At 36.4% G+C, this 23,560-nt stretch overlaps 1 protein-coding gene across 1 annotated transcript in view; it reads right to left on the reverse strand.

The window, feature by feature from the left end:
* Positions 1 to 23,560, reverse strand: part of SIK2 (salt inducible kinase 2) — a 113,243-nt gene that overhangs the window by 79,497 nt on the left and 10,186 nt on the right. The window contains exons 2-3 of the mRNA XM_081155101.1: positions 21,838 to 21,954; positions 19,432 to 19,495 (exon numbers count right to left, since the gene is read on the reverse strand). Coding sequence (XP_081011227.1) covers positions 19,432 to 19,495; positions 21,838 to 21,954 — 181 coding nt within the window. The remainder of the gene's footprint in view (positions 1 to 19,431; positions 19,496 to 21,837; positions 21,955 to 23,560) is intronic.

Raw genomic sequence — 23,560 nt, forward strand, 5'->3', positions numbered from 1 at the left:
ACATTTATTTAGGGTCTGTATGTACTAGGGACTAGGCTAATAGATGGGAACACAGCCGCAGGTAAAGAGAATATCCAGTCTCAGAGACACAGTCACATGAAGGAAAGAGAGGGCTGAAACATGTCTCAGCATTATGACACAGGTGTGAGCAAGGTGTTACGGGGCAGGGGGAATTCGCACCCAACTCTGTTCCATCTACTGGGAACTTCCTTCTTTTCGAAGGCTCTGTCCTAATCTTTAATTTATACTTCCGAGTCCTCCCAGCTCTCTACATCACAACCTGTTTTCCAATATTACCAATACTGCCAGTCCATAGGAACTATTCACATTTCCATGATTTCATACGCATCATTCCTAATATCAGAAATATTCCTCATTCTCCCACCCATCAGTGTTATTTGTTTATATACCCAAACTATGTAGCAATATAGTGCAGTGCAGTGGTTCTCACACTTTAGTGTTCCTAAGAATCACACTGAGAAGCTGGTTAAAAATGCAGAATCCTGAATCCTATATCCAAAAAATTGATTCATGAGGCCTCGTATGGCACCTATAGTTAGCCAATATAATTTTGAGGTACGTAGCCTACAAAACATACTTTGAGAAACACTGTTGTAATGGTTAAGAACATGGTTTTTTTGTTTGTTTTTATTAATCCTCACCAGAGGACATTTTTTCCACTGATTTGAGAGAGAGTGGAAGGGAGAAAGGGAGGGAGAAAGGGAGGGAGAGGGAGGGGAGAGGGAGGGAGAGAGAGAGAGAGAGAGAGATTGATTGGTTGCCTCCCGCACATGACCGGGGGCCAGGGATCAAACCCGTGACCCTTTGGTGCTCAGGCCAATGCTCTAACCACTGAGAAACAGAGGCAAGGGCAAGAGCATGGGTTTTTAAATCAAGTCTCATCTGGGTTTGAATCCCTACCCTTTCCACTTATTAACTATGTTACCAGGGGCAAACTTATTTTACTACTGAGTCTCCCTTTCCTCATCTACATGGGGATGATGATTGATGATAGCACATCAACCTATGTGAGGTTTAAATGGGACAAGATGTACAAAGCAGTTAGCAGAGTGCTTAATAATAAAATGTCAGTTATTGTTATAAGCCCTATTAAAAATCATTTAAAACTTAGCTTTTCCAGTCAAGGCCATCTGACTCTGGTTGGTTCTGTCTCTCCAAGCACTTATGTTAGATGCCCTCTTACACAAATTCAAGTGACTCTCATTCACATCTAAGTGGTTCATGTTTTTCATAATCACGTGTTTAAAACTGGAGTGATAAGCCAAGGCAGCCCACAGCCCCACGATGATATTAATCACGCACCATCCATCACCAGGATTCTTGGCAAAACTGCAAGCTAGGAGATTTGATGCTGGTGCTCTACCAATTTCTGTCGTTCTTCTCCTGCCCCCACCTCTCCACAAATGAGTGACCCATTTGATTATACAGACTTTAAAAAGTTAAAAGTGATTAATTTTGGTCATAGCTCCCTAGCTACCAATTTCCCATAGATTTAGTGCATCTAATGACAAGATTTTAAGTTATATGTGTTTTCTGTGATAACTCGGGATTTGATTACATTTATATATAATAGTGAATATGTATAACAATGTGTACATATAACTATATATACTACACTTACATGTTTTCATACATATAATATTTATCCCTTTATTACTGTATGTTCTTCAGCATGTATTCAATAAATTTGATAGATTTTTACAGAAACAGTGTGTTTAGATGAGATCTTAGAAGTATCCATGCATCATCTTTAATCAGAAAGTTACATGGGATACATATTTGTATAAAAAGCTGATACTGGCTCCTTAGTACACAGCTAATAATTAGTCTTATGTAACATTATATAATGCATTTGGAGTAGTAAATTATTTCTATTAAAATGATCAGCCCACCAAAAGAAAGCTACAGAGCCTCATAAAGAAACAGTACTATTTCTAGAAAACTCATGTCTACTGAGACCAGCCGTATTATTAGGTAAACATAAAAGTAGACCTTACCTTGGTTTTAGCTCTATTGAATACAGCTTTGCTTATTATTTTTACTTTCATTTACTCTATATAATTTTATAAAAGCCATTTTTTTCCTATTTTAAACATAAATAACTTAGGGAAAAACAAGCAACATGGTTAATTCAAAGAATCTAATGTTTAAATTACTGGAAGTCTAAACAGAAAAAATGTAAGAGGTTGAGAATGATTATTTAAGAGCAAATGTTTATAATTCCTAAGCCTTTACCCTCCTGAAACTAATAATTATCCTAAAAATTTTACAAGTCTACTAGAACACTATATTATTACAAATTCTGTAATAGGTGTACAATAAATATTTTTTAAATGACAAGCAAGAAACATTTCTGTTTTTTAGGGAAATGCTAGTTTTATAAGAGCTTTTTCTTATTGATTTTCAGTACAGAGGTAAAAAAATCTCAAGATCTCAAACAATAGCAAGTAGAATATACAATTAATGATAACCATAGTCATGTGTTTCTATAAAGATCAGAAATTTTTTTCCTACTTGTTCAGAAAGTTCGTAACAGAGATAAGCATTTTAACCAAGTCATGAGTTGAAATTTGGTTGCTCAGAAAAGCCAAAGAAGAAGATAATTAACTGTTAAAACTAAGATTTAAAATATATCTAAATTAAGCATATTAAGTGGAATTTTAGTTGGTCAGCATACTGACATAAAGTATGAACATCTACTAATCCAATGTTTTATGGGGGGAAATTCTATAGAATCATGGTCAAGCAATAAAGCTTTCAGGCCTAATGAACTGTTTATAGTTAATGTTGAGAAGATACTACAGCATTTGCACATGCCTTAAATTAGTGTTAATTAGTAAATCAACAAATATTATTTTTCTGCCTCTTTACATTCCCTAGATCAACTTCTGGATGTACAAAGACATGAATGCTTCTAGAATGGTTATCATTATTTTTAAATTAAAGAGCTATTCTGGAGAAAACACCTTGTATTCTGGAGAAAATATGATGTTGAAAAAGTACTAGCAATATCTTTCTCCTGGAACCCCCCCCACCTGTGCCATCACAAGGACTCCCAATTAGCACAATAACAAAAGCAGATGTAGATATCAGAACTACATCTGCACTGTCCATGAGCATTTATAAAATACTCTTACATACATTATATCTCTCAGTTCACTCCTTGTTAGGTTACCTTAGCAAGCAAGTATTATTAGCCCCAAGAAGATGATATCAATTCCCTAAGTACATAATAGAGCTAGGATAACCTCCTGCGTCTCCTGGTGCTGAGCTAACTGACTTCTCCATTATAGTACTATAAATAAACTTCAAGTATTCAAATACCTTCTTGCGTGCTTACCTGTGGTTATCTTGTAGACAAGATGATACCTGATCTAGGAAAAAAATAATTTGCTATATACTCACAATAACGATATATTATTTTAGAAAACAGTGGTCACAGCTAGAGTGTGTGCTGTATTATCAGCAGATTCAAAGCCATCGTACAGAGAGATACATGGAATGAGTGCAAGGATCAACAAGATGCTGCGCTCACAGATGGAGAGACAAACGCACAGAAGAGGAGCGAAACTATGTGCCGCTGCTCTCACCGGCTGCTGCACGCTGAGACGTAATAGGTGCTGGAACACTGGGACTGACAAGCTACACAACATATCAATCCTAAAATGTGCAGCCTGACACAATTTAGGGAAGAATTAAAAAGTATTCATTTTGCTGACTAACAATTCAAGGACAAAAACACTGACTGGGAGATCATAACTGACAAACAAGACATTTACTCCAGCAATAGGACATACTTGTCATAGCCTCCCATCTACTTGGACCTTCTCCAAAACGTCTTCTGAACTTAACTGCAGAGCTGTCTCTTATTTTCCCAAATGAAAAAATACTTATTTTTTCCAATAGCAAAAGCTGTGCATTATGAAAAAAACTTCAAACAGAAACACACAAAGTATAAATGAAAACCTCCCATGACCCCACCCCTCAGACATATCACTATACAGCTCAATTCATATTTTCTAAATTATTCCTTATGCTTATGAAAACATGCATGTGTAATGAAATATAAATGTATAAATATATCTGTTATATAAAACTCTATCATATCAATATGAATCATATATAAATTGCTTTAAATGCTATATAATAAATAGTAATAATATATTTGAAAACATAAATGCAATCACACCACACATACTATTCTGCAGTTTATCTTTTTTATATATTAACAATTTATCTCTTAACTTTACAGATTCCATAATTCCAAGGGTAATTCTTTCACAGGTACATTTGATTCAGAAAGAAATTTCATTTACTATATGATACAAGTAGAATAAACCATTTTTAAGACTAGACTTATTTTCACCTATAAATCCTGAAGAAAGTAAAATAAAAAGGTTTCACTACACAAAAGAAATATTTTTGACTAACTGTATCTAACATACAGTTTTGACTAACTGTATCTGACATAAACCTAGTATTCAAATGAAAATATCTGATTGATGAAGATTTAATTTGTCATATGTCTAGAAGGCAATCTGTAATAAAAGCCTCAATGTTTGGCCAAGCAATTTCACTTTTAGTCATTTATCTTAAAGAAATAAATAAGAACATGTCCAAAGATTTAGTTTCAAGGACATTCATGATAATATTGTTTAAACAGTGGAAAAAATCTAAATGTCCACCTACAAAGAATTGGTTAAATACATTATGCCATGTTTAATTGATGGACTACTATGCAGTGATTTAAAATAACTTTACAGGAATATATTTATTGACTTTATAGAGGGTACAGAAGTATACTTTTATTTCTTAGAATGCAAATACCTATCACGATCCAGTTATTCCATTCCTAGGTATTTAAGAGAAAAGTAAGCATATATTTATACACAGATTTGTACATATACTGTCTTACTACAATACTGATGGGTTTGCTGGTCATGTTCTCAAGGTACTGCCTGCTTTTTGTGAATCAATAACATCAATATTTAAAAATTATTAGTCCATTATAAAAAATTGTTACTGAAAAATAGTCTATTCATACATTTGTAATGATTGCCTGACACTCTAAATTTAAAAACGTTAATATAACTTAAAAGCAAAACAAGTCCTACCTACTTCATTCAACTAAGGAGTGCCTATTATGTGGCAGACACTTTGCTAGATGCTGAAAATACAGAAAATGAATTAGATACAGATCCTGCCCTAGAGAAAAATCACAGTGGAGAAGAAAGATACATAAACTGATAATGGTACTTTACAACAGACAAAACTCTGAGAATGTGAATGAATTAGCTTTAGATTAAACTGGCAACTGTGCATAGGATAGATAAGGGAAATACTAGAGGCAAGAGAGCACTTGCAATGCTAATCCTGATCTGGAAGTAAATTAATGAGAGACTAATTGGGGTTAAGGCAATGGAAATATAAAGAGTACAAATGATCTACAACAGACTAAACCAAACTAAAGAAGAAAATCACAAGCTAAGATCAACATGGATCTTCAGAGGTAATACAGACATGCAAAAAATGGTAAAAGATCTATCAAATATTCCATGCCCAAAGGTGGAATGTAGGAACAGAAAAGGGCCAAGGGGCAGTCAATAGCATTATTATAGCATATTGGTTGAGGCTAAGTCAAATTAGCCGGCATTCATCCCCTGCACAACACCTCTGGCAGTGGTACTGGGAGAGGAGTAATGAGTATAAGATCTTAGAGCCACGGGGCAGTGTTCTGGGTGGCTAGTGACACCTATAAAGAAAGGGGAGTGTTCATTCTCAGTAGATCAGCCACCAGGATATCTAGCCCGGAAATATTTTCTACTGGCTTTTACGCTCTCAGAAAAACTGAGTGAAAACTCCAATGATAAGCCTTAGCCCTCTCCCAAGCAGGCTGCATAGACAAAGGAGAGAATCTAACAAGGAATTTCAATTAAAAAGATGCATATACAATTAAAGGTTAAGCAAATGCTCAAGGAATGTAAGTACCATTTAAGACAGAAAATAAGCTCAGCAAATGAACATACATTAAAAAAGTTAAAATATAATCACAATATGATTTTAAAATAAATATGTTGACTTCTACTTCTAACCATAATGTAGTTAAGTGGAACCTTCATTTAAAACAACTAGAAAATGACAAAATATATAAAACAACTGTGTTTAGACACCGGACAATGGGGAACATAGGAGTGTGATCCCGGAGAAAGGGGAAACAAATGAGGGGAGGCCTCCGATCTCCTGGCTTTCTGATTTTATAGCAGGGAAAGAGATCCCCAGCAGAGCATGGCTGTCTCACTGAGAAGAGACAGAAATCAGAATTCAAGAAGCCTGAGATTTCTAGAAGTGGAACAAAGTTCTGGAGAGGAGGAAGCTAAGCAGAAAAAAGAAGCTCACAATTTTGCAAGGGTTTGCCATTAGGTCTCTGCTGAATACTAAGGCATGTGTGCAGAGGATGAAAGCCTCTAAGGTTGGGCAAAGAATGACTAGGGTGCTGTGAGCTGAATGGTTTCCAGAGCTCACACAGGGCTAATAATCATTCAAATTTCCACTAGCCAAAGTGGAGAGTTCTCACTGATCATTCAAGGAATTCAGTAGAAACCTTAAAAGGACCACACCTTAGAGCCTAAATTATCTTTAGCATAGAGGTTATGCTCTAACACCCACCCTAACAAAACTTGAAAGGATCAAACAGAACTATAGGTAACTTAACTGCCTAATAAAGCTCAACACTCTTTAAAAGAAGACAATAAAGCCCAGAGACTTGATAATGTAAAGTTTACAATGTACAGCATCCAATAATAATAATAATTTAAAAGTATTAGACATACCAAGAAGCAGGGAAATGTAACTTAAAATCTAGGAGAAAGACAATAAAAATAGACCCAGAAATGAAAGAGATGATGGAATTATCAGACAATGACACCGAAAGAGTTACTATAACTATGTTCAAGTATTTAAAAAAAACAGTGATAAGAAAATAGGAACATATAGAGATAAATGTATACATTTAATATCTTCCCCCAAGTAAGGGAATATATCACATCTAAGAACATCTAAGAAAAAAAGAACAGGAAATAGGAAAAAGAATCATTAGACAACTTGGAAACAAAAAAAATCTATTGAAATATAAACCTCAACTGACTCAAGAAAACTGAAGCCTCAGTAATGAAAATGCCTTGAATTGATGTAATTAACCCTATAGAGTCCTGCAAAAACTCAGAAAAACTGTTGGCACCAGGAACTCTGAAAGTTGGTGTGAGTGAAGCTAAAACAAAGGATATCAGTTGAAGAAGCAATTCAATCCCCAGATCTCATTTCTCATTCTGTGTAATTGGGTGAGTGCCCAGACTTATACTCCAGAAGAAATCTAGACAGTTTCTTGGAAGACTAAAACAGAGGGTTTCTAGACTTAAGAACCTAGGCACAACTGAGGACAGGGATAGCACATGGAAAACAGGGGGATCAAGTAAACGTGCATACTGGATACTGACATGCCTCAGCTTTCCTTACCCAAGAGGCCAAATCTATGGTGACCACGTCTTTACCTTCTGGGTAGAAAACTGGAAGAATCTTCTCCTGGGGACTATATTGACTCAAGAATAAAGGCACTTAGACAGACATGAGCAGAGCAAGAACAATGGGCCAGGTACAGAAGGTTACCAGGGTGGAAAGCCCCAAGTGCCTAGCAAAGGATAATTGTAGGATGGGACCTCACCCCCAGAATGCACTTTCCTCCCCTAGCACATTGATGGCCATGTGGTTTGGACCCCCTGACCTTTTCTCCCTAGAGATAACATCTAGGCCTCAGTTGTATTTCAGATCCCGGCTCAGAAAAGCAACAAAAAACAGTCACAACTGACCTCAGGACCAGCTGCATTGGATAATGATCCCGCCCTGGTGTCGACCAATCAATCAGTGGAGAACACAACCCTGAAAGGACACACCTGGAAAGCCGTTGAATATTCTACTGGAGCTTCCCCTGGGACCTGCCCTAAGATCTTCACCCTTAGAACCATTAGAATGGAGGACCCAGCGCTCTCCCTCCTGGGAGCACCCCCGCCCCCCACGCCTTAGCATTAGCTTCCTCAATCCCAAACTCCAAGGGCCTTTCCTTGACCTCTACAACTTGCTCCCTAAGCCCATTTATTCTAGGAATTACTCCTTCCACCTCTGTAATTTTACCAAATAAATGTTCTCTTGCAAATAAAATAAAATAAAAAAATAAAATAAAATAAAATAAAATAAAATAAAATAAAATGTACAAACATTGTGAATCTCTAATAAAAGAACACAGTCAAATTACTCCTACAGTAAATCCCATCTACTGGCTCTTGGTTTCTTGCTGTTAACTAGGAATTGATAACCAAATATGTCTGGCAACCACCTAAAGAAACCTCCTATTATAAAATATATAGATAAAAACATACACACCATCAGAAAAGAATCAACTTGGAGGAAAAAAGAGACTATAAAAAGAGAAGAGAATTAAACAAAATTATTGTTGTTCTCAGAGAACAACAATCAAAGAATGATTGTTATTTTTACGTGAAACCTATATGATCCTATTAACCAATGTCACCCCAATAAATTTAATAAAAAGACTGTTATTTTAAAACAATCAGGGAACAAAATTAACTCACAGATATTTAAAACATGATAGCAAAAGAAAAGCTGAAGAAAAACGATGAAATCCCCCAAAAAGTGGAGCAAAAAGACATGAAAAAGAGAAGAATAAAGAAGTAGAAAATTAGAGGACCAATCCAGGGTGGTCAATATCTAAATAACAGGCATTAGTGAAAGAGAAGACAGTGAAAATTAGGGAAGGAAACCATCAACTAAGTAATTCAAGACAATTTCCTAGGACTGAAGGATATGAGTTTCTAGATTAAAAGGGCCCACCAGTAGCCCAGCACCATGAAGCAGAATAGACCTGTACCAAAGCACATCACTGTGAAATTTCAGAACACTGGGGACAAAGAGAAGATCTTACAAGCTCACAGACAGAAAACAGTAATTCACAACAAAGGATCAGGAATTGGATCAGTTTAAGCTTTTCAAAAGCAATCCTGGAAACTATAAGACAATGAAACAATGTTCTCATTATTCTGAAGGGAAATTACTTCCAAGTTAAAATTCTATTCCAAGACCAAGTATTAAGTATTATAGTAAACATGCAAGATCTCAAGGCGTGTAAGGTCTCAAAAAATGTACTCCTATGCATTCTTTCTTCAGGTTTCTGCACAAATGTGTATCAGCAAGGTTCTCCTTGCCCACCTTTTATAAAAGAACAAGTCTTCACCCCCATCCTGGCTTTCATACCCTCCTTCTCTGAAACACTGGCATAATACATTTTCTTTTAATCCCTCAGACCTGAAACACTGGCTAAAATATAAGCTCCAAGAGGGCAAGGACTACCCATGTTTGTTGATGTGTTCTGAGCACCTAGATCTGTATCTGATATTCAACAGATCCTCAACAAACAATGTATTGCTTTCACAGAAATACATAATTTAAGACAATGGAGCAATAGCACAATCAGAGTATCTATTTGTGTATGAGGATAAATGCAGGCATTTTCAGAAACAGGTCTTACGCAGAGACCTCTTTCTGAAAGCAGAAAGAATATTTTCCAAAAAGGGAAGAAGAGATTATCCCTATGTGGATGATGGTTTTCTGGTTTTATCCTAAGTAGGAAATCCATCCCTCTTACCACCTTAATTAATAGATAAAATCTAGCTCTGGTTCTCCTCTTTCACAAACAAAGAAGTAGCTTTCTCTTAATTAATTCGATCTCATTGAAATTCCTTAATAGTATGATTCACTTAATGGAAATTCATCTTGAAAGAAACAGAAAACACAGACTGCCAAAAGCCTCACATGAATAGAACTGGGCTGGGTATGGTTATGGCCAAGATCAGAACAGCTGATGCTTCCCTCCCGCCCTTCACTATGGCCTGGCTGCAGCTGCCAGACATGGGAGAGCTCACTGCTCACAGCCCAGAATGTCGGCTTTGAACCATAACTAGAGGCAGGCTGCCAATGATCAGCAGGAGATAGCTGAAATTAAAATACAAGTTAACGGGAAAACTGGACAGCTTTTTAAAATGTCTATTCAATTAAGGTCTGTTTTGCTTATATTTCCAAATATATGAAGCTTAAAAACATATTTAGTCATCTCTGACTAATCTATTTCATTCATCAAATATTCACAACTAAACTTTGTTTCTTGAGATTTATAGACATCAACTTTTTAGACCTAGAAAATTGACTATGATCTCTTCTACTGCAGTGGCCAAGTCACCTATTTCTTTTTTCTTTTAAATTCCCAGCACTAGTCACAGTACCAAGCTCACAGTACTTAATAAATTCATACAACCCCCTCATTTTTAGAAGACACAGGTTCAGAAACATATGGCTAGCTCCAGGTTTATTTAGAAGATAGAACTAGGACTAGCACATAGAACAAACCTTACTCCAGACTTTTTAATGTCTAACCCAACTCAAACAAAGGTGTGGGGGAAAGCAACAACAAAGTTTTGAATCATGAATCATGCTGGCTCTTTCATGTAGTTACCACTCTCCTTAAAAGTTAACCAGAAAGATATGCAAATAATCCAATTAGACCTGACCTCTTCAAAGGTAACTATTTTACATGCATGTAATAAAATTCAAAAAGAAAGATCCTAAATTTTATATCCAAGGACAGTCTAATTTAATCTCCATGAATTCAAAATTTGCATATCCCTTCTGAAGTATACATGAATTTAATCTTTCTGCACTGACATCTACCACCCTCAGATGTGTTAAAGCAACATTCGCCTATACATCTGCACAGTAGATCATGTGCAGTTAATAAAGCTCATAAGATGTGATGGGGATTTGATTGGAAAGGTAGACGGGCTGCATCATTATACCAATTCCATATTGAAGGCACTGGGGAACCACAGAAATATTTTAAGTACGAAACTGACAAGGATCGGATCTGCATTTTAGAAAGATCATTTTGGCAGCAACATGGAAGATGTTTTAGAAGAGGGACAAAACTGGGGGCAAAGAGACTTCAGGCTGCTTGCTCAAGTAATTCAAGTGAGAGATGATGAAGGTCCAAACTAAAGGAATGGCAGAACAAACTGGAGAAAGGAGTACAGATTTAAGCAGTGCTGCACCTGGGACCCTGGTTAATAATTTAAAAACCCAAAGAACCAAAATATAAACTAGAATCATACTGGTATTATAAAGTGAGCGAAACCTTCAAAGTTTATTGAAACTCATAAGAAAATGCAAATAAACAACTTTTCTAACATCACCTTCATGCTGTTAAGATAGTAACCAAAGGTCACAAAAGTTGTCCTATAGATTTTCTGAGTAACCAAGTGTCTAAAGGTATTTTGGCTAAAACAAAGCCCCCTTTTAATCACCACAGCCAGTATCCTAATATGTTACCACTGAAAGGGAAAGACAGGAAATGAATCAATAAACCTCAGGCACATGCTTGGCCTGGAAAGACACAGCATATCAAGCAGCAGAAATCTGAAAACAAAGGCCCTGGGTAATTTAATTACCAGGCCGGAAACTGCTGACTGCCGGTTTAATTGTTTGAATAGTGCCCAAATTGTCTGATGAGGTGACCACCCTAAGATTTTTGCACCATTTACCGCCTATGACCACATGGACAAATATGAGAAATAGTTCTAAAGAATGCAGGAATCTTGAATAACTTTTATTAATCACACCTATGAATCCAAAGGAAAATTTTAGAGCTAAAACCTTATAATATTTATAAATAACCTAAGGCTCTTTTTAGCAAATTCATTTGCCATGACATACTCCATGCTGCCAAATCAGGAAAATAATATCCTTCAGAGATGAGCACCAACAGCTATATAAGAATTGGAAAACAAAAATTACTCAGATTAAATGTATATGCCCTTATTCACCATTATACTGGGGCGGTGTGGAGTTGGAAGAATATAAATGCAGGGTGGTAACTATCAGTAAGCACTCAAAAACTGCTCAGTAATCTAGAGCAAGCCAGTGTTCTCCCTTGATTCAGTTAGCATTTCCTCATTCATGTTTATCTTCGGAAGTGCAAACCAACAGGAAAGTCCTTCCAAAAACTGAACAAAGAAGAACCTCAGTCTACTTAACCTGGCAGTGCTCTCCTGCTAGCTTCACTAAGTAAATACGGGGTATAAGGCCAAAGTAGACTATTACATCATTCATTCAACAGGTGTTTATAAAAAGCTGTTTCTGCTAAGTCCTCAACAGAAACTTACAATCCAGGAGAGTGAAAAAATACACACGAAGACTTTAAATGGCAATGAAAGGCAGTATGTAGGTAAATTCTAGAATGAATTGTGCAGGAAAGAGAACCATAATGCTCTCATAAGAGGAAATCAATGTGGACAGAATTAATTGAGGAAGACTTTATTGAAGAGATGGAACTTCTGGTAGGCCTCTGAACAAGGCAAGATTTGAAAATGCAGAGAGCAAGGGGCTTTCTATGTCTCCAGATCAACATGAGCACAGATTTGGAATCAGAGATTCACATGTTCTGTTTTGAAAACCAATATGGAGATAAGCCTAGTTATGGGTTTTGTGGTCATTAGATTAGACATGGTCATTAGATTTGGTAAGAAGTCCACTGGCCAGTTTCCAAAGTACTGAAGACGGGCTCAAGTGCTTCCTGCGCCCATTACTCACCATAGTGGACAAACCTATTACATGCTTTGCCTCTTTCTAGTTTTAATGATAACATTAAATTAATTATATCTATCAAGATTCAACTGAATCCACTGACATGCTTAAGGGGATGTAGGGAGGGCAGAGAATCCTTCAGGCAGAAGAAACAGTGATGTGCAAAGTCACTAAGACAAAAGAAACTTAAGTTCAAAGAACTTTAAGGAGGCATATAACCAGTTAGTATAGTGGGGTTGATAAGAGCTCAGCCTTTAAAGTCAGACTACGGCTTAGCCTTGGTTATGCCACTTGCCGGCTTACTTGTGCTGTGACTTGGGCAAATTGTTTAACCTCTCTGTGCCTCAGTTTCCTCTACTGTAAAATGGAGATATTAGTAAGTCCATATCTTATAAGGGTTTTGAGAGGACAAATAACACAGTATATGTACAGGAGTTAGCACAATGCCTAGCACGTGGCAAATGTTCAAGAAATGATAATCTTTATTATTATATTTAAGCCAGGGGTGTGTAGAGTTAATCTTCCTTCTTGGCCTTGTTAAGAATCCTGGCCCAGGCCAGCATGGCTCAGTGGTTGAGTGTTGTCCCATTCACCAAGAGGTCACTGGTTTCATTCCCGGTCAGGGCACATGCCCGGGTTGTGGGCTCGATCCCCAATAGGGGACATGCAGGAGGCAGCTGATCAATGACTCTCTCATTGATGTTTCTATCTCTCTCTCCCTCTCCATTCCTCTCTCTGAAATCAATTTAAAAAATTAAAAAAAAAGAATCCTGGACTTTATTCCAAAAACAATGGAAGCTCCTGTCATAGTATAAATCAGATTTTTGTTTTAAAAATATGGCTTACTTAGTACTCTTATAAGAAACCTTAAAGGAAAAATTTACTACCAAGAAAAATTTTGCCTTCTTTGAGGGATATGCACCTGTCTTTCTCTTGAATAAAATTCTGTAAATGACAGCACATTCTCTTCACTGTGACAGCCAGAAAACTTAGAGCCGTATCTGAAGCTCTTGGGCTCTTACTGCCAGCACATTTATGTTCCCTTCTCCCACTGCTCACGACTGTTTCCTACTGTTCCAGGTATTTTCTGAATCACTTCTTTGTTCTTATTTATATTTTAGAATTATTGTTTTTGTATTATTCTCCTTTAAAGCTACTTCAGCCATTTAGGGAATGAGGTGCAATCTAATTAACCAAACAAAAGTAAAGGGCATAAATACCGCAGACTCATAATGCACAAATCATGCATGTATACTGTAATTGCAGTCCCTGCATGCCACCCAAATCACTCTTTTGCTGTAAACCTAGTCAGATGGGGCAAGAAAACCAGATGGCACAAGACACCTCTCTATGCAAAGAAACAGCAGCTGAGGAGTGTGGAAAGACCTGAGGCCCTTCCTGAACGTGCAGGGTGCAGTCAGGGCAGTCAGTGCCAGCAGTAGAGAACCTGAAAGCATCAAGCTGCTGGGAAGTTACATACAGGATCAAGGTTAGAGTTTTTATATTTTGTATACGAATGTCCCCAAAAGTACTTCACCTTCTTCATTCCTTCACCGTGCCACTGTTCTGTTTTCAGCTCATGAAACTCCTTTGTTGCTTCACTTATCTCCCTCCTGAACCTGGATCTCACCGTCAGCTATTTCAACTCTCACCTCTTCAGCCACAGCAACTCCTAGTGCATTTGTCCTTCTACCATACCAACCCCCACCATGTGCCATTCATATTGTCTACCCCTCCTCTTGGGCTGAAAGCACTGCTGACTGTGAGTCTACCAGGAACTCCCTCACTGCTAATTATCAGCGCTTTCATTCATCCCTTGACTATCATGAGCACCGCCAGCTGCTCTAAACCCTTCCCCATACTAGTGGCTAATGTACTGCGCGTTCCCTGATGCCTCATCTGCCACATCACAGGATGAATTAAATCTATTCTATCTGAACAAACTCATCTTCCTTCTATCTCACCCCAAAGTGCCTCGGCAGCAAAGTGCCACTTGGTTTTCAGGATACTGCATTCACTTGGTTTTCTTCTCTGTCACCTTTGCTGGTTCCTCCTCTTAATGTTTAAATGCCTCAGGGATCAGACATTGGTGTCTTCCCTAATCATACTCACTACTCAGGTGGTGTCCATCTGTCAAAAATCCTACTGTATCTACTTTCAAAACATCAAAGTCTGACCACTTAGCCCTGCGTGCAGCACTACCATCCTGGTCTAAGCCCACACCACCTCTCACCAGACTATTGCAGCAGCCTCCTAGCTGGTTTCCGTTTCCACCCTTGCTTACTACAATCTATTTTAACACAGAAGCCAGAAGGATGCTTTTAAAATGTTAGATACAATCACTTCTTTGCTCAAACGCCTCTAAAGGTTCCCTAATTCTCCTTATGGCCCATGAGGTCCCCAAAGCCGCGGCCTTGCTGACCTCATCTCCAACTACTCTTCCTCCTGGTTCCCTCTGGCTCTTCCTTCTCGCTCGCTGCTCTCCAGCCACACTGACCTCCCTGCTAGTCCACCAACACACCAAACCCACGGCGGCCTCAGGACCTTTCTTTTACTCTTCCCTCTCCCCGATCACCCTCTTACCCTGTATCTAGATGACTGAGCTTTCTGATCTTTGCTCATATCGGTGAGGCATTCCCTGACCACTCTTTTTACTACTGTAATCTACTTCCCCGCTCCCCATGCCTCTTTTCCTGCTGTACGATTTCATAGCACTTACTGCCATCTAATACACTACATAATTTTCTTACTTTCTTTATTGTCTCTCTCCCCACACTAGTCTGTAAAGTTTATGACAACAAGGATTTTTGTCTGCATTCTTCATTGTGGTATTCTTACCACATAGAAGAGTGGGTGACACATAGTTGGTTTTCAATAAAGAGTTCCTGAAAGACAGAGTGAATGTAAAAAAGGGAAGACAGAGAAAGAACAAAAAGAAAGAAACTTGCCCAAAGCAATGCAACAATTATCATAGTGTACTTAGCATTATAAACAACCAGTTGGTGTAGCCAGATCTGCTTGACTTCAAAGCCTATACCGTTCTATTATAACATCAGTTAAGAAACATCTAGTTAAATATCTTAAGAATTTAAATGAGCTCAATAAGTATTATCGAAAAAAAGAAAAAAATAAGCAAAAGAGGCAAGCTAACTGTCTTTCCTAAAATACAATTAGAAAATAATTGAATCAAAACCATTTATTTAGAATTCAACTATAAATAATACATTTTTTCCAAAATGACAGAAGTATATATAATTCCTTCTTTCAATCAAGATGTAGTAACAGGAACTGAATTTACCCTTCTGCCTGAAACAACCCTCCCCTACCAATAAACAAACGGACTAAAATATACAACACGTTGGTTTATAAAACACTTGACATGAGTCAAAGAAGGAGAGTGATCCCCAAGAGACAGGAAATAAATGAGGTGAGACCAGTGAATGCCTTGAGAAAGTGTGCAGGCCACAATATAGTGAGGGGAAACCCAAGCAAACTCCTTGAGTTGAAGAGACAGAGCTGAGAGTCCAGAAGGAAGAAGGCAAATAGAAACTACAAAACAGAGTACAGAGAAGAGAGAGCTACACACAGAGAGAACACTAAATATCTGCAGAGGATCCCCCCCGCCCCCAGCATTTAGGACTATACTAATTGGTACATGTGTGTGAGAAAACTACCCAAGGCCAAAAAAGAAACATCTGAGAGGATCACGGAGAACATTCCTACTGGCCAGGCTAGAAAAAAACAAAACCCAGAATTTATGGGGCATTGGGGAGAGTATGCCAAAGTGGGAAATAGACCTAGACTAAGCACTGCTCCAGTCATAAAAGGGAGACCCAAATGGATCAAACTTTCCAAATAACTTAACTACATCCCAGAACACAGATCAAGTTGATTTACAGAAATTAAAAAATATGTGGCAACCTATAAGGTAAAAATGACAAAGTCTGCCATTCAATCAAAGACTAGCAGGCACATAAAAAAGCAGGAAAATATTACCAAAACTGAGAAGAAATATCAACCATTCAAATCTGATCCAGAACTGATAGAGATGCCAGAATTAGGAGACATGGACAAAACTGTATTCCATATGTTCAACAAGCTAACTAAAGACATAGAAGATGTTAAAAAGAAGAAGAAGAAAAAGCCTTAGTCAAGTTTATAAAGCTGAAAATGACAATGTCTGAGATGAAAAATTAACTGGATGAGGTTAATGGCAGATTAGACATTGCAAAAGAAAAGATTAGTAAACTTAAAGACACAGCATTAGCAACTATTCAAAATGAAATAGAGAAATAAGAATTTTTTAAAATGGAAAAGCATATCAGTAAGCTGTGGGAGAATTTCAAGTAGCCTAATATATGTATAATGGGAGTTTCTGAAGAAAAGGAGAGAGGGGTGAGTCAGAAAAATTAGTTAAGAAAATAATGGCTGACTATTCATGGAAACTATACATTCACAAATCCAAGAAGTTCAATGAACACCAAACATAAAAATTGTGAAGAAAATCACACAAAAGCACTTCATAATCAAATTGTTGAAACCACTGATACCAGAAAATCTTAAAAGCAGTTAGAGGAGCCCTGGGTGGTGTGGTTCAGTGGTTAGAGCATCGGCCCACGGACCAAAGGGTTATGGGTTCAATTCCTGGTTAAGGGCATGTACCTGGGTTGCAGGTTTGATCCCTGGTCCGATTGGGGCATGTGCAGGAGGCAACCAACCAACGAATTTCTCACATCGATGTTTCTCTCTCTCTCTCTCTTTCTCTTTCTCTCTCTCCCCCCTTTTTCCCTTCTACTCTCTCTAAAAAGTCAATGGGGAAAAAAAGCACCCAGAAGAAAAAGGCATGTTATATACAGAGGAATAAAGAAAAAGATGAGACCAGATTTCTTGCCAGAAATAATGCAAATGGAGCAACATCTTTAAAGTACTGAAGGAAAAAAGTCAACCTACAAATACATAGCCGATATAAATGTCCTTCAAAAACAGACAAAATAAGATTATTTTAGACATATGAAAACTGAAAGATTTCATCACCAACATACCTGCACTATAAGAAATGGTAAAGAAAATCCTTCAGGCAGAAGAAAAATGACACCAGATGAAAATAATGTATTTACACAAAGGAATGAAAATGAATACATTCATCTACATCTAGAGATGTTGCAATAACTCCACTGCTAAATAAGTAAAATTTAAAAAAAATATTGAAATCTCTTTAAAACTAAATTAAATGGACTTTTTAGACGAAAATGACAACACTGTACTTTGTGTTTTATAAAATAGGTATAAGAAAAATGTACAAGAACATAAAGGCCAGAAAGGCAAAACAGAAGTATATTATTATAAGGCTCTTATACTATATGTGAAGTGCTGAATATTACTTGAAGGTAGACTATAAGTTAAAGACCTGTATATGGATGTTCATTGCCATTCATGTATAATAGCCAAAAACTGAAACCAGCCCAAATGTCTATCAACACATGAATGGATAAGCAAATTGGGGTCTATTCATACAATAGGATCTACTAACAGCAGAAAGAAACGACATGCTGATACATATAACAAAATAGATGAATCTTAAAATAACTCTACTGAGAGAAAGAAACCAAAGAGCACATACTATATGATTAAATTTATATAAAACTCTAGAAGACACAAACTAATTTATAGAGTCAGAGAACAGATGAATGGTTACCTGATGGTGATGTGGGACAAGGCAGATTACAAAAGGCACAATAAACTTTTGAGGGTGATGGGTATCTTGATTGTGGTGATGGTTTCTTTCACATATGTAAACCTTATTAAATTATACACATTAAAATATGTGCAATTTATTGTATATGAACTATTATTCAATAAAGCTGTTTAAAAAAATCTGGGCTTAAATTTAGGTTAAAAACCAAAAATATTTAGACTACCTACAGTGCTCTGGCTCCACAGAGTAAAAATAAAATAGATGAAAGCTAGAACTAATAAAATATTTATAATTTTTAAGGGTTAGATTGGATCACAGAAACCAACTACTCAAATACTTTCTTATTAGAGATAAAAGAAGTCCCAGAAAAGTACAGTGACTTGTCCAAGGTCTTACAGCTTCAGTTAAGGGCTTACTAAACTGTTTAAGATCCACAATGGCAGGGATTCTGTTATTTAGGCCACCACTATCCTTTTTACCTAATACAATGTCTGAGACATAGTAAGAGCTCAATAAATATTTGTTAAAAAGGAAGGTGAAAAGGAAGGTAAAAGGAAAGAAAATCTCCCTTGAAATATGACTGAAAGTAACTCCCTATCTTTGATTTTCCAATCTCTTTAATGCAGATGAGAAAATTAAGCATTACTTTAATATCATAAATATAGGAGAATAAATTATATTCCATATTTTTAGCTTACTGGATATTTTATTATATTCTAATGCTTAAAAATTTCTAATTCATGTTACTAACTCTTAAACAGGCAGAAAAATAGGGATATGTTTTTACTGATTTTAGAGAGAGTGAAGGGAGGGAAGAAGGGGGCAGGGAAGAGAGGGGGAGAGAGAGAAACATTGATGTGATTGATGATAGACAAGCATCAATCAGCTGCCTCCCGTACCAGCCTGGACAGGGGATCAAACCCGCCTTTCTTTTGGTGTTCGGGAGGATGCTCCAACCGAGACATCTGCCCAGGGCGACATTTTCAAATTTAAAAAAATTATGGAAAAGTGCTTACCAAAAATTTCTCCATTTTTGGCATATTCTGTCACAAGGTACAACATGTTTTTGGTCTCCATTACCTATGGATAAATAATTCCGTATTACTCTGACAGGAAAGAATTGCAATTTGCCACAATATTCTATAGAGTTATTTATTTTAAAACTACTAATAAAAGTGTCAAAGTTATGAATAATTCAGAAGCTGGCAAAGTTTATAAGACACAATATCCTTAGGCTAACACTTTGGTAAAAAATCTAGATCCTTGCTCTTCCAAGGTCCATGGGCCAGCAGCAGCAGCACTGCCCAACTGTTAGAAATGTAGATCTCAGGCCCCATCTTAGACCTACTGACAGGATTTACCTTTTAACAAAACCCCCAGGTGGTTATTATGAACATTCAAGTTTGAAAAATGCTAATATAAGTAACAAGAGTTTTGAAAATCAACCTTTTACCACCTCCTCACTGACTCTTCTAGCCCTGTGTTATATGGTAGACTTTGATCAAGGAAAGGAAAACCAAATACAGCTCAGTTTATCTGGCCTGTAGCCTAGCTAATCTAACACAATGTGACATTTCTCCTACTATACTTTAATACTGTAACATAGTGTTATTATTTTAAAACATTGTTTAAAAGCTTCTTCATAACTCCACTGCTATATACACTTTTACTGAAATTAGATTTTCTAGGTTCATTGTCATAAACTTGATTTTTCAAACTATACTGAACCTAAAGGAAATGAATTTATAGATTCAAAAGGAGTGAATTTTAGATTGCTTCTCTGTAACTATCGTTTTATATACTGACACATGCTAACAGCATAAAATTGAACTGCTATTTACTGAAAGGCTGAAGCAAATTTGCTCTAACATGTAGGTGTCGGACTCTTCCCTATCAGGCCGGAAGATTAAGAGCTACCTACAATTTGGGTCTAAACAGGCCAAACAGCAAATCAATTTAACTGATTATTTAGTTCAAATAAACACAGAATTATCATGTGAAGCCTGGTAGTTTTAACCTCAGTCTGGCTTATAGTTTATCAGAGACTTCTAAGAATGTGATTATTTTCTTAGAAGTATCCTCTTTAGAAATTTCTTTTAAAAGGCTTAAAGGAAAAATAATAAATAGACAGATAGCTTAAAAGGAGAAATACTCTGGTATACATTTGACCTAAGAGGTCCTATATAGTTTTAGAACTTCAGGAATTGTGAGGGGGCACACCACAGTCTCTCATTTTTAGCTAATGGTAGTGCTAACGGTCCCCACACCTTTTTAATTGCAAATTTCTATAAACAAAAAGTTGTTTAGCCAAATATATATGCATGTACATGTATACATACATAAAATATGTATATATATGAGTATATACATAGACACAAATTTCATACTCGTGCTACTGTATAAATACATTATGTACATTAAAAAATGCACACAAGATAAATCTACAAAATAAACATAATTAGAAGTTCTGACATTTTCTTAAACCCCAATGTACACTAATGTTAACCTATTTCAGTGCACACAATGGTGTGCTAGACCAGGTCTCTGAGGGGGAGGAAAAAAACCCTGACTTGTAAACCAGCCTCTGTGGTACATATACTCCTACCATCACTGATTTTGAGCTACTAACGTGATGTTCATCAGTTTGCAAAACTTCTGAAAATTTAATAATTAACTCTCACCAACCAATACAGCTGAGTCCAGCACACCACTAGGTGCACACGTCATACTTAGGAGATCGAAGTCATAGTCAAGCATATTTACAGTAACATTTTAGTTTGAAACTAGTTTCCAACATAAAAATTTTACATATTAATGAATTAAAATATTACAAATGTTTGATATTACATTACTATTCCTAAATATGAATTACTCCTTAAAAATATGAGAAAATCCTCCATTTAAAAAACAAGGCTTACACTTCAAATGGGTGCAGTTTCATTTTAAAAAATTATATCTTAGTAAAATTGCTTTTTAAAAAATGATAAAACAACCCCAACAAAATATAAGATTTGGCTCTAGGTATTACCAAGTATGTCACTAAGAAATATACTATTTTTGGCCTTTGTATTTCATAAAACAATAAGTCTATTTTTTTAAATAAGCAAAACTTCCGTGTCCTCATTAACAGTACCACCACCAAAATCCAGCAGGTTTAAGACAGTATTACAAATGCACAACTACAAGCTTTTTAAATAACTTACAGTGTGAGAGACAACTTAAAATTAAGCTACTAGTTTTTACTTTCCTAATTTTTTACTTGAGTATAGAAAGATGGATGTACTCAGCTTAATAAAAGCATAACATTATTCGTTTTTTATACATTGGAAATATGTATAAAACTAACATAAAAGAGAAAAATGATGATGAAAAATAGAGAACTTAATATGAGAAGTGTGGAGAGTTGTAAGGCTAAATCATACCTGATAAAGCTTGATTATGTGAGGATGGTCTAACAATTTCATTATTTGTACTTCCCGGTAGATTTTCTCAAGGTTCACTGCATCCAGCTGAGATTTATCTATAATTTTTATCGCCACCTGCATCCCGTACACAAATAAATACAATTAGTATACAATGGTTAACATTTTACAGTTAGGATCTTTTTAATAAATGACATCTGAGACTTTGCCTGCAGGTTCCTATGACCATGATGACAGCTAGATTAAATCCAATGCTCACTGGCTCATTCAGCAGATATTTCTTTTTTAAAAAAAATATATCTTTATTGATTTCAGAGAGAGGAAGGGAGAGGAAAAGAGAGAGAAACATCAATGATGAGAGAGTCATTGATCGGCTGCCTCCTGCACACCCCCTACTGGGGATCCAGCCTGCAACCCAGGCATGTGCCCTGAGCGGGAACTGAACCCCGATCTCCTGGATCCTAGGTCGATGCTCAACCGCTGAGCCACGCCCGGCAGGGCCAGCAGATATTTCTTAAACAGCTACCACGTATACGGCACTGTGGTGGATTTTGTTTGGGAGTGCCTTCAGTGTGCTATGAAGAATAACCCTGCAACGTTACTTTAGCAAAACATTATTTCTTTCAGTACAAATGTAGTGCCTTCATACTCTATTTGTAAATTAAGTAAAATCTCAGCAGTTTCAATTAGTTATCATCCCACTGCAAAGTACTTATAAATAAATGACCAGCCAAGTAAAAGACAGTTTCTATTGTACTGAAATAAAATTTTTCTGGAAAAGCAAGTTATAGGTTTCAAAGAATATAGGTCAACCTTTTTGGTAAAAAGCTAAATATAAAGTATCAAAATCCATCTCCATGAAGATACCCATTGGATTAAATTTTGTTCTCAAAATCAAAGTGCAAAAACTCAAATGTAAGTAATTACACTAAATTTTGATTTCCACAGAGGAATCTGATTTTTAAAGATGGGGCCTCTTCCTGTTATAACTAGATAGGAACCTAAACCACTCCAAGGTTAATAATTTGAAGGTATCAGAAATCAACAATCACACACCTTTTTTCACGCAACCAAAAAAACCTAATTTTTTAAAATTAGTAGATATTTGGTTAGGAAATAAGCCATTCTGATTTAAAGAAAATTTTCAGATAATTAGACACTACGCAAATTTAATTATAAGTTCTGAAGAAACTCTAAAATGTACTTCCCATTCTATGTATATAGGCTGCACATAATTCAGTTTTATGTTGTTTCAGGGTAATTTTTAATATCAATTATTGTATGCACTATAATAGTTCAAGACTCTTACAAGGTATCTAAGAAAATAGGACTCAGCTTGTCAATTCCCTCAGATTCTCGGTTATACGATTAGTTTTTTCTTCTTTCCTTACGGCTACTGTGTCCTTTGCTGGTAGCTCCACTGTAAGGTTTCCTTCTTACCTTTCTCTATTTCTAATTTGCTGTCACAGCTTGTTTCCTGATTTGAATAAACTGTAACCCACAGAAGGACTTAAGCTCGCAAGGGAAATCAAATTACTAAATATATTCATAAAATTAAACTTCTGCCTAAGAAGAAAGAGAGTAGCTTCTTTGCTAGGCAGTTTTTCGATAGCTATTTTGATTATGCTTGTTAGTATTTTGCTTCTGTGATCAAAATATTCTAGAAAAGTAAAAAGTACTGAACTCTGACTGCTTGAAATGAGAATACAGCACAGTTATTATC

The sequence above is a fragment of the Miniopterus schreibersii genome (assembly GCF_964146895.1).
Source record: "Miniopterus schreibersii genome assembly, chromosome: 12".
NCBI lineage: Eukaryota > Metazoa > Chordata > Mammalia > Chiroptera > Miniopteridae > Miniopterus > Miniopterus schreibersii.